Source organism: Bubalus kerabau, chromosome 1 (assembly GCF_029407905.1).
Source record: "Bubalus kerabau isolate K-KA32 ecotype Philippines breed swamp buffalo chromosome 1, PCC_UOA_SB_1v2, whole genome shotgun sequence".
Lineage (NCBI taxonomy): Eukaryota > Metazoa > Chordata > Mammalia > Artiodactyla > Bovidae > Bubalus > Bubalus kerabau.
The window spans coordinates 166,352,687-166,367,256 of record NC_073624.1 but is presented as its reverse complement, the minus strand read 5'-3'; the positions used below and the strand labels follow the sequence as shown (position 1 = coordinate 166,367,256).

Sequence of the window (14,570 nt, the reverse complement as noted above, 5' to 3'; positions counted from 1 at the left end):
TATTCTTGCCTGGAGAATCCCATGGACAGAGGGGGCACACACCTATAAATGAACTGGCTGGTAGAATTACATGTACCCTTTAAACTGTTTCCCCGCCCCCTCCCATTGTTGATCTTCAAGCTCTTACATTTAAATGATTCCACTAATGCTATTAAAATAACTTGAAATTTATATTATTCAACTACATTCAGATCTATACACATATACATGCATCTATGAAGACAAGAACCCCACACACTGGCCCCTAGACAGTGGAATGACAGGCAACACGCCCACAGCAACGGCAACCGGGGGAAAGAGAGGCAGGACACTACAGGGGGAAGACCATACACTTTGGCATTGCACACCCAGGCTTGTGGGCGTGTAACACCTGGGGAACCTAGGCTTAGCTGAGCTGTGTTGTCTCGTGAACTTGGGGAAGTCACTTCACTTCCCTGAGCCTTAATTCTCTTATATTAAAAACAGGATGGACACTTGCATGATTGCTATGGAGATTAGAGATACGGAAAGGGCCCAGGAGCATGCTGGCAATGGTTACTTTGGAACATACCACCTGAATGAAGAGCAGTGAGTGGCTCTTGACATCGCGAAGCATTTCCAAAACCGACTCCAGAAAGCCCTCACAAGCGTGGGGTCCCTGTGGGATTTCACCCCTCCTGCCTCTCACCCTCCTTTCTCTCCATCAACTCCACCAAGCGTCTGCTGGGGGTACTGCTGGGAACTGCACGGAAATCTTTCCCTCTAGTCTGTCCGTTTCCTAGCAATCTGTCCTTCTGCCCACAGGAAAGCAGAGCTCAATCTAGCTGGGGGCAGAAGTGAAAAAAATAAAAGCACTTCATGTCTATACCTCCAGTGAGTCTATGCTCCAAAAGGCAGATCTAGTTGTAGAAAACACAGCTCTTGGCCCAGAGTGGGTTCTGGACAAAGACTAATTCTTTCCCCCAGCTTAAATGACTCTTGAGTCAAACATCCGTGCCTGTTTTAGAGGTCTGGCCAAGGTTCTAGACATCCCATTGACAGACAGCACCAAGGTGACTACCCACATCTCCACCTGCCACAGGGCTTCTCATGTGAAGGAACAGCTCAGTCTGGGAAGGGGTCGGGGACATGGGGAGCGATCTGAAGGCTCATGGGACGTCACAGCAGAGGCGAGGCTCTCCTCTTACATATCTATGAATGTGTCTTATTGGTCAGGAAAGAGAATAATGAATGACTTTTGAACGACTGACTTCACTGAGGGAAATTTGCATTACTTCCTCTTAAGAGATGTCCCACAAGCAAAAGAGATTTCTCCCCTACACGACACAAAGCTTCCTAAGTTAGTCCCAAACATGGGCTGTGAAACAATGATGACTTTGGGGGTTCCAGTTCCACAAGATGTCTGTCCTGGTCTCAGTGCATCAGTGAAAAGGGTAAAATAATTATGAGATCGTGTTAGCAAAAGGTTTAAAGCTATCATATATATATATATATATATATATGGACTGGAGTGGGTTGCCATTGCCTTCTCCGATACATATATATATATATATATATATATAAAATTGTTCTTAAAAATATAAAGATACGTGACTGTGAAGTATCAGATAAATTCTAGTATTCTAGTGAAAGATAATGATCTTACAACTGAAAATGCTTGCAGATATTCTGATGGTTTTAAAATATAAGTTGCCATTACATTTTTAATTTAGATATCCATGGGGTGTCCCACCATGCTGGTTGATTCACAATGACTAGATAGAAAAATTAATTAGAAATTAAAGTCAAACCAACTGGACCAGTTTTAATAAAGTATAAAAACCAATTGTATAAAACAAAAAGACAGTACATTTAGAAACTTCTATTTATGTTTCTAAGCTGTTCATGTGAAATGAAATCTATTATTTGACTACCCTCTATCTGACCATCATTCTGTCTGTTCATCCATCTGTCTATCTATCTACCTACCCATCTATCTGATTATCTATTTACATTTCTTTCTCCCTATAATTGCCCTTGTGTGGACTGACCCTACACTGATATTTGAAGATTCTATGAATTGATAACCACAGGTCATCGGTGAGACTTAGCTGTACTGAGAGACCATCTATTCCACACTTCTTTTGCCGATACGTATTCTCTTGCCCAGTGGGCAGACCTGGGCAGGATGCTGACCATTCAGAGTTGAATAAAAAAAGGGATGGATGTCCCTGGGCTCTGGGGGTTCCTGGCACTGGTGTGCTTCTAGCAGCTCTCACAGCTTAGAGGGGTTAGAATGGACCCTGAGCAATACACCCTGCCTTCCCTAGCCAAGGGCAAGTGTCCCAGACAGATACAGTGGGAGAAGCATGGAGCGAGTGGGGACTGAGCAGGCTTCTTCTGGCCTGGGCTGTCTGGGGGCCCGCGCGTGCTGAGAAAGAGGAGAATGCGTCCACACGCGCTGAGAAAGAGGAGAATGCGTCCATGCGCGCTGAGAAAGAGGAGAATGCGTCCATACGTGCTGAGAAAAAGGAGAATGCGTCCATACGTGCTGAGAAAGAGAATGCGTCCATACGAGCTGAGAAAGAGGAGAATGCGTCCATGCGCGCTGAGAAAGAGGAGAATGCGTCGTCCCAGCTAGCCCCTCCCTTGCCTGCGGGTGATGATGACTGAGCCCGCTCTGAGCCAAGGCCCGTTTGGAGAAGTCCTTGTGGACAGCCCCATGCTGCTTCCTCCCCATCAGTCGTCAGAGCTGAGAGGCTTCTCACCATGGTGCAGGCGGGCGTTGGGGAGTAGGCACAGCTGGGCTTAACTGGTTGGATCTCCAGTCAATGGGAAGCATTCTTCCCAACTAGGGCCTTCTGCCCTTACTTGCTGTGCTTGTCCGCCCTGAGCTGAATTTTGTCTTAATTAAATGTAAGAAATACAAAAGACAGCCTGGGCTTTTTGGGGCTCAGGAGAATCCGGTGGCCAGAATCAGTAACAATCTAGATTTTAACTTTTTGAGTTTAGAAACTGGCCCTGTGTATTGCTTACCTGTATAAATAACACAGAGACTTGGTACCTAGTAGGCTCTCGATAAACTCACTGAATGAGGGTATAAATGGATGAATGAACGTAGGGATAAGCACATGGACTTGGCTCAAATTAGCCCCAAAGAAGTAACAAGAATCATGGACAAAGGAAACTTTGCTATGCTTTCAGACCCCACTATACTTTCAGAGTTCCCAAATAAAATACAGAACTATGCAGTGTTTGGGACATATGTATACTCAAAACTGTCCACTCTTTATCTGAAGCTCAGATTTGATGGGGTATCTTGCAATTTTATTTGCTAAATCTGGCAAACTTACCATGAGAAGTCATTGATAAACATGACTAGAACACAGGCTCCCCCATCTCAGTCCATGTTTGTTTTAATTATGATTTTAACTCAAGGGCAGTAGGACAGCTTTTCTGATACGCCACCCTGCACAGAGCTGTCCCCACTGTGTGCGTGTCCATACACATGGTTGCATGCATGCATACCCCAGCAGTGCCCACACGATGCACATGTGGATGCCCTGTACATGGCAAAACACTCAGTTCAGTTCAGTTGCTCAGTCATGTCCAGCTGTTTGTGATCCCATGGACTGCAGTATGCCAGGCTTCCCTGTCCATCACCAACTCCCGGAGATTACTCAAACTCACGTCCATTGAGTCAGTGATGCCATCCAACCATCTCATCCTCTGTTATCTCCTTCTCCTCCCACCTTCAATCTTTCCTAGCATCATTATGTAGACGTTTAAGACTGTCTTCATTACTTAGCAGGATGATTTTGAGAGTCATCCAAGTTGTTGCATGTATCAATAGACTTGTTCTCTTTATGCTTAATAGTACCGATTATAAGGATAAGCCTCAATTTCTTATCCATCCAGGCACTGAAAGACCTTCAGATTTTTTGTTTCCCTTTGTGACAAATGTGAATAGAGCAATTATAAACCCAAGTTGTCATGGGAACCTGAGTTTTTGGCTTTGGTGGGTAGGGGTTAAATATTTAGCTGGGGAAATGCTGGGTCATATAATAAGTGTATGGTTAAAATTATCAGAAGTTGTCAAACTGTGTTTTTCATGGTGATATTACCATTTTGAATCCCCATCAGCAATATGTAAGCATTCTAGTTGCTCCACACCCTCACCAAATCTTTGTATTATTGGTTTTTATGTTTGTTTGTTTGTTTTCTGTTGGCATTTTAGTAACTATGCAGTGGTGTCTGACCGTGATTTTCATCTACATTTCCCTAGTGACTAATGATGCTGAGCAATGCTTTGCGGTTTTGCAGCTTATTAACCATCCATACAACTTCTATGGGGAAATGTTTCATTATTTAAAAAAATTGTATTGTTATTTTCTTATTGTTGACCTTGAGTTCTTTATAAATTCTGGATACTAGTTCTCTGATGGACATGGGATTTTGTTTGTCTTTCAGAGCAAGGATTTCAAATTTTGTTGAAGTCCAAATTGTCAATATTTCCTTTTATGGATTATTATACTTTTGCCAGATTCAAAGTCATGAAAAGTTTCACTCCACTTTTCCTTTAGTCTTTGCATAGTAAGTTTATTTCCCCATTCTTTTAGTTTATTTATTTAAATTGAGATGGCATATAATTGAATCTTTTATTTTATAATCCACCTGATTGCTCTGGAGATTAAAATATACATACTTATCTTTCTATAGCTTACTGAGAATTAAATTTTACTATTTCCAAAACAACTTAAAAATCTTACCTACCATCTAGGTCTCATTAACTTCTCCCATGTTGTAGTCGTCATATGTATTCCATCTACATACAGTGACAGTTAAAATTTTTGCTTTCAGCCATCACTTGTATTTTAAAAATTGTAAAAGGAGAAAAAACACAGCCTATTATATTTATCAGATATTTATCCTTTCCATTGCTCTTCCCTTATTCTCAAAGTTCAAGCTTCTCTCTAGTTTCTCTTTCATCTAAAGATTCCTTTATTTTTCATTCATCTGAGATTATCTATTTTGCCTTCATTCATAAAGGATGTCTTCATTCATGGTCTGGTTGGCAGCTCTTTTTCTCAGCATTATTTAGAAAATATTTTTTCCAGTTACCTCTGGCCTCCACAGTTTCTAGTGAGAAACCTGTAATAATTCATATTGCTGTTTCCCAGTAGGCAAGATGTTGTTTTTGTCTTTAATGTTGAGTAGTTTGGTTCTGTCTGAATGTGGATTTCCTCCCGGGAAGAGGAAATGGCAACCCACTGCAATATTCTTGCCTGGGAAATCACATGGACAGTGGAGCCTGGTGGGCTACAGTTCATGGGGTCACAAAGAGTCAGTCACGACTGAGCAACTGAGCATGCGTGCACGACATGTGTTACACAAACATAGCTCCTGGTAAAGGGCCTGGATGATGAAGCAGAGAAAGTGCAGACACTCCCCAGCCACCCCTGCAGGGAACTGGAGGCAGTGCCTTTGTCTCCTGACAGCTTGCTTCCTCTGGGCAGGGGGAACTTGAGCCAAAATAGAAAATCAGCAAGCAAGAGACACCAAGTTGTAGAAAAGAAAAGAGCTTCTACAATAGGCAGGCCAGTTGCATCCTCTTCCTAACTGTAGACCTTCCTCACTTCTGAGCCTCAGTCTTCTTCTCTTTATAATGGGGATAAGCCTATGGATCTTACTTGATTGTTGAGAATTAAAATCAGTATGTGCAAAGGTCCTGACAATAATATTTAATAGTTAACATAAATCAGGCTTTTCCTATGTACCAGGCACTGTTGTAGCACTTTATAGTTTAATTTGTACTCCATACTTCCCTGGTGGCTCAGAAGGTAAAGCGTCTGTCTACAATGTGGGAGACCTGGGTTCAATCCCTGGGTTGGGAAGATCCCCTGGAGAAGGAAATGGCAATCCACTCCAGTACTATTGCCTGGAAAATCCCATGGACAGAGGAGCCTGGTAGGCTATAGTCCATGGGTCACAAAGAGTCGGACACGACTTCACTTTCACTTTCAAGAGTTCTTAAACAGGGCTGTCTTCACAAATGAGGAAATTGAGGCACTGAAAATTTAAGAAAATTATTTGTGGTAGACTGGCCTTCTAAGCAAGTCTTCTGAGGCTAGAATCACTCTGTATGTGCTACTTTTCTGATGGAAGTCCTAACTGTGTGGCAGTCCTAACTGCCGTAGTGGCCCTAGATGTGACAGTCCTATGCCATCTATTGGTGCAGAGGTGTCCACAGTTGAACTACAGTGTGAAGGACGTGAGGGGCAGAAGACAAGGCGGGTGGAGGTGGAAAAAGGCAGCATTGCCTCTGTTCTTCCAGGCTCTACCCTGCCCCTCTCCTCTGTGCTCATGGGCATGGTGCACACATTCTCCTACTTGGGGGCTTTTCTGTGCCACCTTTATTACACCGCAATTATGGCAGCAGTGAGCTCCTCTGGGCCCAAAAGGTGAAGAGAGGTGTAATATGTAAGTCATTATTAACTCCTCCCACCTTATCCCCTTATATCAAGGCTATATTGCTCCTGAGAATTCAGCAGTCCCACCCTAGGGATTCATAGGATAACTCTAAGAAAAGACTAGATTTATAGGAGGATTGGGGAAAAGGCACACATCCAAGACATTACTCTGCCCCCAACACACACCCAGAAGGCGGTGTATGTAATAATACAGGACCTAAGTCAGGGAATGGCATAGCCAGAGGGGCACTGAACATCCTTCAAGCCAACCCTGAACCTCCCATTTTACATCTGGGAGCATGAGGTGTGAGGAGGGCATTCAATTTGCTGAAGGTCTTCGGCTAGGCTCCTTCTGCTAATGGCCTACCTTCTCTCCACTCTCCTCTTTCCCTCCTTTTAACCATTAGAAGTAAAGCACTATGATTTGGGGGCAGTCCAGCACCCTCACATCATCTGACTGGACACTGTTTCTCTTTTTACCAGAATCTATCTTCTGGCAGTTTCGTGTGATATTTCCTCTAACTGAACACCAGTCAACCAGAACAACATACTTCAAACACGCTCCTCTACTAAAAGAACATGGCCAAGGGCGTGAAAGGCCCCAAGGGCAAGAAGATCACCCTCGCTGTGGCCAAGAATTGCATCAAGATCACATTTGATGGAAAGAAACGCCTTGACTTGAGCAAGATGGGAATTACCACCTTTCCCAAGTGTATTTTGCGACTCACTGATGTGGATGAGCTCGACCTTAGCCGGAATTTGATCAAGAAGATTCCCGATGCCATCTCCAAGTTCCAGAACCTGCGGTGGCTGGACTTGCACAGCAACTACATTGACAAGCTCCCCGAGACCATTGGCCAGATGACTTCTCTGCTCTTCCTCAATGTCAGCAACAACAGGCTGACCACCAACGGGCTGCCCGTAGAGCTCAATCAACTCAAGAATATCCGCACCGTGAATTTAGGCCTGAACCATCTGGACAGCGTGCCCACCACACTGGGTGCTCTGAAGGAGCTCCATGAGGTGGGGCTCCATGACAACCTGCTGAGCAACATTCCCAACAGCATCTCCAAGCTCCCCAAGCTGAAAAAGCTCAACACAAAGCGAAATCCCTTTCCCAAGGCAGAGGCATCGGATATGTTCATGGATTCCATCAGAAGGCTGGACAACCTACATCTGGTGGAAGAGAAGGATCTGTGTGGGACTTGTCTGAAAAAATGCCAACAGGCCCGGGACAAGCTGAACAAAATCAAGAGCATGGCCACGGCGACACCAAGAAAGGCCATCTTTTCCACTTTGGTCTCACCCAACTCCATGGCCAAGGAATCCCAGGAAGATTGGAGGTGACCTGGGACCCTGACCCTAAGGCAGTAAGGGAAAACGGAGGTGGAGGGAAGGTGACAATGGGCTGCATCCTCAGAAAACTGAGGGATTCTGCCATTACTGCAATAGCTTCTCCAGTCAAGCCCATAAAATACCTTTCCCTACCTCCTTGGCTTGTGATTTTGTTGATCAGAGGGCTTTTAGTTCTTTGCCATTTCATACACTTCTGTCTTCTCTCCCTGCACACATCCACCCACACATACAGGCATAATTAATCTGGAAAGGGCCATGCATCTCATTTTTGCCCCAGACCTCTCTTGCCTACAGCCTGTGGCCTGGGCAGCTGACACAATCTTGTCTCATTATCACAGGTTTCAGGATCAACTACCAGTTCCCCAGTGCGGAGTTTTTTCTACTGGGATGCTTTGGGCCAGGGCCTCAAAAGTCAGGCATCTCTAAGCGTTGGTTGGTAGCAGGACAGATGGACGTTTAGTCTTGGGGAAGGGACAAAACTGGGCCACAGAGTTGGGCAGATATTATCATTAAGTATTTGCATTAACATTTTGCCCTCAAAGCAGTCCTATTCTTTTCTCTTTTCTTCATTTGCATAATTTGCTCTAGTAGCCTTTAGACTTGGAGAAGGCAATGGCACCCCACTCCAGTACTCTTGCCTGGAAATCCATGGATGGAGGAGCCTGGTAGGCTGTAGTCCATCGGGTCGCTAAGAGTCGGACACGACTGAGCGACTTCACTTTCACTTTTTACTTTCATGCATTGGAGAAGGAAATGGCAACCCACTCCAGTGTTCTTGCCTGGAGAATCCCAGGGATGGGGAAGCCTGGTGGGCTGCCGTCTATGGGGTCGCACAGAGTCGGACACGACTGAAGTGACTTAGCAGCAGCAGCAGCAGCTTTTAGACTAAACCAGCAAGCCCTTGACTGTCTGTGAATGAATGAGGTTCACTCCCATCTAATTATGTGCAATGCTTTTCCATACCTTCGTGGAATAAGGAAAGGATGGGTGCAGATAGGGGTTGCTGCAGTCAATAGATAAATACCTTACTAGGCACTGTGCTAGTAAGTGCAGGGACTGTGCTGTGGGGGAAAGCTTGTCCTGCCCTTTGCAACCTGTAGAAAAGGCAGGTAGAAAGAAGACAGGGCATAATGTCATTGTTTGAGGAAGTTAAGAGATCAGAGCCTAGTGGTATGCAGGGCTAACCTGGCACAGAGAAAAGACGAAGTTTCTGCCGTTGGACAGATCTGGGCCCAGGGAAGCTTTGCTTTTTACTTGCTACCTCCCTGGGCATTTTACTTAGCTTTGGTTCCTTCATCTGTAAAGTGGAAATAACACCAGCCCGACTCCAAGGGTTGTCGTGCGTCTCAAGCAGATAGCTCACAAGAGTGAGCACTCAGTACAAGTCAGTTCTCTCTAAGAACTGGAGCTCAGCGCATCTCACAGCTGAGATCCCACCTAGAGCACAGCGCACCTCACAGCTGAGATCCCACTTTGGATAGTGCCTTGAGTCACTCTAGATCTGCTCGCAGAACTCTCAACAGCTAAGGACTTTCCCTGTACCACTCACTCACACTTTCACGCTGCCTAAAAGAAAGGGATCAAGGAAGATAACTTTAGAAAAGTTTGTTGTTGTTGTTTGCTGTTTTAAATCAAGGCTTTCCTGTGCTGGCAGCAAGTTTTGCAGTGGTCAGCGGAAAAGCACTAAGATATTAATAGATATCAATTAGTTTGTTATGACTAATGTATTTCTTTTTCATGTTATATATACCATAGCAGACAGCATATTTCATTTCTTCACTCCTCACTGCTTATTTTCCTTAGAAATGCTTGACTAGACTATTATACTTATAAAATCTCTGAAGATACAGATTCAAAATTCCCTTTCTAGTTTTTCTTGTTTATTAAATGTTGTCTATTATAAAAGTAACAATACCACAGCATAGGTTTAAATAGAGCAGCTTAAAGTATCCACAGCTCTACAGTGTAAGTTAGCTATAATATTGACAGATTTCCTTACTAGTTATTTTTCTGGGCATATTTTTATGCATAGTTAAAATAACAACATTCACATCATTTTTATCCTTCTTTGAAACGCATGTGGCTGCATGGTCTCAATAACCCTAATTTAAAACATCTGCAAGATAGTCAAACATAGATATACATAACTAAGTTCTTGTTGGACACTTAGGTCATTTCCCAAATCGTTTTGTGATAAAGCCTGTATGATTAAAATCTTTAAAATATTTTGCATTATTTCCTTGATATATCTTCATTATTGCAAATATTGTACTCAAGAGTATGTTTTTAAAACAATTTTTGATATATGTTAGTTGCTTAGAGAATGTTTGCGCCCATTTATCGGCCTGCCAGTGATATATCAGAGACTCATTTCATTGCGTCCTTGTGAGTCCTGAATGCCATCCTTTATATCTTCTTCTTCATTTAAAGTCCAAAACGCTTTCTGAGAATCCCTTCTATTCGTGAGCAGAGGACGCATGACTGTGAAGTGAATGATGAGATGTCACGGCTCAGGCCCAGGAGACCCCACGAGAATGTCAGGCCTTGGACACGTTCCTAGTAGCCATCCTGCTAGTTTAGCTACATCGTCTCTGCCCCAAGAGGTACAGAGGTCAGGCGAGGGCATTTGATCCAAGCAAGAAGTGATGGCTAGTTATGCGGATGCTGCCCATTTCCATTCCTCCCACTTGAGACACTTTTTCTTTCGAGTTAGTGAGTTAAGAAGACAGTTCTACCTGCTCCGCCTACAAAGGGTCTTAGTCTGGAACACAGATTTCTGCTCTCCCCCTTCTCCTGCTCTGTTATAACAACTTCCCCCACTGTGCTTGGTTTGCAAAATCTCCCTCTAGCACCTCTCCTGGGTTTACCTCCAGCTGACACCTCTTCCATCTTTGGTCTCTAGGTGCTTTACGCTACTTTTGTTCTTATAGCCGTGTCTCAGGAAGGGGTTTCAAGTGCATTGAACGTCACCAGGACTGAGAAATAAATGGGCACGGGCCTTTGATATGCCCCAGGATGCACTCACCTTAGACCTCCGGTTCGGCAGGAAACCCTGGCAATATGATGAGTGAAGTTGGTAGACAGAGCTCAGTTATGAGGCGTCTACATTTTACTCCTCTTTCTGTCGGGGAAAGGTCTGATGCTGATGCTCCCTCGTGCCCTAAAACACCAGTCACCTCTACTTCCTAGAGAGTCTATTAGGCCCCAAAGTACTCGATAGGAAAACCACAAGCCTTTCTCTTTCCTCAGACAGAACAAAACCCTCGTTCCCGCTAACCCAGTAGCTACCCTCTCTGAAAGCCAGGCATGACCTAGGTGACCCTTGTGTGACCTCTGCCTTGCTGTGTTTTTCCTCCATGGTTTGGAGTAATTGCTTTGGCCTCTTGTGTCTTCATCCCCAGGATGCGCTCAACATCACCCTAGAGTAGCTTATGGCAAAAACTTGAAGACTAATCATCTAACAAGAGTAAACAGCTCTGAAGAAGAAAGCCCTCAGTTAGGAGAAGAGAGAGAGTGGCAAGGGGAACATTCCGGAAGCCAGGCTCTCCAGTGCTGGCCAAACCACTGACTTGTTTTTTAAATTAATTTTGCTTCCCTTGCGTTAGATTACCTGTGTGTGAAAATGACTTTGGGAAATACTTGGTGTGTGGTTTCTTTTTAATGTATATAGAGGAAATATTTGAGAAAATGGTAGATATAAATTATATACAATTAAAGATTTAAAAGAAGACTTTAAGACTTAAAAGATTTATGGTCTTTACACTTCACTTTAACTGGTAAGATCCCAACACCAATTGCCTCTGATAATTAAGTATGTATGATGTAATACCGCAAGCAACCAAAATCTGTACAAAGAATTTATACCAAAAACCTCAAGAACACTATAGATAAATCAATGCAGAATTTTAACAAATCTTTCAGTAATGCAGAGGTAGGCAGGAAAAATATACAGAAATGTACAATAGAGAGAAAAATAGGAAACAAAAAATAAAATTTGGCAGACCTAATGTGAGTCTGAGTGAACTCTGGGAGATGGTGATGGACGGGGAGGCCTGGCGTGCTGTGATTCATGGGGTCGCAAAGAGTTGGACACGACTGAGCGACTGAACTGAACTGAACTGAACTGAACATGCTAAAGCTGAAACTCCAATACTTTGGCCACCTCATGCAAAGAGTTGACTCATTGGAAAAGACTGATGCTGGGAGGGATTGGGGGCAGGAGGAGAAGGGGACGACAGAGGATGAGATGGATGGATGGCATCACCGACTCGATGGATGTGAGTTTGAGTGAACTCCGGGAGTTGGTGATGGAGAGAGAGGCCTGGTGTGCTGTGATTCATGGGGTCGCAAAGAGTCGGCCATGACTGAGTGACTGAACTAATTGAACATCTTAATAATTACATGAAATGTCAGTTTCTTTATTTGTAACAGCTGCAAACTAGAAACAAGCAAGTTTCCCTCAATAGCCAAGTGGTTAAACCAGCTCTGGTTATGAAGCGTCTTCTACATTTTATTCCTCTTTCTTTTCTGTCAGGGAAAGGTTTACTCCACATCATGGAATACTACTCAACGATAAAAAGGAACATATGATACACACAAAGCTTGGGTGGATCTCAATGGCATTATTCTGAGTAAAAAAAAAAGGCCTAGTTCCAAAGGTCACATACTCTATGATTCCATTTATACAAAATTCTCTAAATGACAAAATGGTAGAGATGGAAAACAGACCAGCGGTTGCCAGGGGTTAGGGATGATGTTGGGTATTAGAGGGTGGGCATCGCATGAGGTGGCAGCATGAGAGACGCCTTTGTGTAGATTCTGGTAACCACCACCGCTATCAGCATCACAGTTCCTCATATGATAAAATGACAAGAACCACGCGAACATATTGTACTAACGTCACCTTCCTGGTTTTGAAACTGTACTAGAGTTTCATAAGATTCAACCATTGGGGGGAATTTAAGTGAAGGCTGCACGAGTCTCTCTGTATTCCTTTTGCAACTTCCTGTGAATCTATAGCTCTTTTAAAATAAAAACATTTTAAAGATCATGTACACCCTGCTATATTTAAAACAGATAACCAACAAAGACCTACTGTCCAGCACAGGGAACTCGGCTCCATGTTATGTTCCAGTCTGGATGGGAGGGGGTTTGGGGGAGGATGGATGCCTGTATATGGATGGCTGAGTCCCTTCACTGTCCACCTGAATCTACCACAGTGTTGTTAATCAGCTGTACCTCAATACAAAATACTGTTGGTATTAAAAAATTAAAATTCAAAAACAAACAAAAAATCTTACAGCCTATATGAAGTGATAAACAGATCTTTGTATCTGCCAAGTGCTAACTTATGAGTAACTACTGGAGAAGGCAATGGCACCCCACTCCAGTACTCTTGCCTGGAAAATCCCATGGACAGAGGAGCCTGGTGGGCTGCAGTCCATGGGGTCGCACAGAGTCAGACATGACTGAAGCGACTTAGCAGCAGCAGTCCAGCAGCAGCAGCAGCATGGCAAGCTTAAAGTTCCTCAACCATCCCAAAGAGTTAAGGCATTTTAAGGGAAAAAGCACCTTAACTTCAGATCACTGGACTAATGTGAAATTATCCATGTTGATCTTATCCTTGAATATTCCTGAGAAAGATGTTAAAATAATAAAAAGACAATGCATGGCTTCTTGATCTGCGCTCCAGATTTCCCGGTGGTGGTTAGGCACAAGCAGCAAATGGGGCGGGGGGACCATGAGTCCTCAAGTGTTCCTTTCACAGTTCTGGACTTTAACATACCTTCCTACTACCCCATGTGAGCAGCTGACCAGGTGAAGCTGGTTGGACAAAGGGGCCAGGCTTGGTGCAGAGAGAAGGACTTCAGTTAGACCTCTGCCTCAGAATAGGTCTGAGGTCGTGGATAAGGACAGGGCTTCCCAGGTGGCACTAGTGCTGAAGAACCTACCTGCCAATGCAGGAGACACACAAGACTTGGGTTTGATCCTCGAGTCAGGAAGATCACCAGGAGGAGGGCATGGCAACCCACTCCAGTATTCTTGCCTGGAGAATCCCATAGACAGAGGAGCCTGGCAGGCTATGGTCCGTAGGGTCACAAAGAGTCGGGCGTGACTGAAGCATCTTAGCACGCATGCATGCATGGATAACAATACAGCTAAGAGGAAATATGAACACCAAAGACAAGGAGCAACAGAAATGGGGCCAAAACAAGGTCGGAGCAGGACCCGGGCAGAGCTCACCTCTGGTCACCGGACTCCACTGCCCATTGCCTACTGAGCCAACCATGTGAGGAGCTCCACAATGCCGGGGCATTGGCTGCTCCCTGTGGTGTCTAGCTCACCTCTGGTTCTAGCGGTTCTGCTCTAACCCCGGGGTCTGAGTTGTGCAGCCCCTACTACCGCCCTCCTAGGCTGTGCTTCGCCAAGACGCCCATGGAGCATGTTTCTCCACTCAGTGATGGAGCTGAAGTTCTCTTCAGTAACCATGCACATTACAGACTCTCAGCCTCCCGGATGGTCATCAGTGACCACCTCTGGAGAGTAGTGACTGAAGCGGCAGAAATGGGAAGAGGGAGTACTTGAAATTTAGCCTCCGTGCTGCTAACAGTGATGCCCTGATTATCATGGAAGATCCTCTTCTTATGGGGATTTATAGCTTCTTATGTTTGGTTTTCTAAGTTCTTTTCCTTTCGTTATGTTTCAAAGATATTCTATGAAGGAAACTCATTCATTAAAGGAAATCTCTACAGGACACTACTTACTCAACTGCAGAACTTCATGCCA

At 44.2% G+C, this 14,570-nt stretch overlaps 2 protein-coding genes across 2 annotated transcripts in view; one reads left to right on the top strand and one right to left on the bottom strand.

Annotated features, from left to right (window-relative positions):
* Positions 1-14,570, bottom strand: part of WDFY4 (WDFY family member 4) — a 248,721-nt gene that overhangs the window by 45,304 nt on the left and 188,847 nt on the right. The window lies entirely within an intron of this gene.
* On the top strand, positions 7,008-7,775 carry LRRC18 (leucine rich repeat containing 18). The gene has a single exon (XM_055538370.1). It carries the CDS (start codon positions 7,008-7,010, stop codon positions 7,773-7,775), a length of 768 nt encoding a protein of 255 aa, XP_055394345.1.

Excerpts from the sequence above, each read along its gene's own strand:
- LRRC18 (XM_055538370.1), top strand. The coding sequence starts at position 7,008 with ATGGCCAAGGGCGTGAAAGGCCCCAAGGGCAAGAAGATCACCCTCGCT.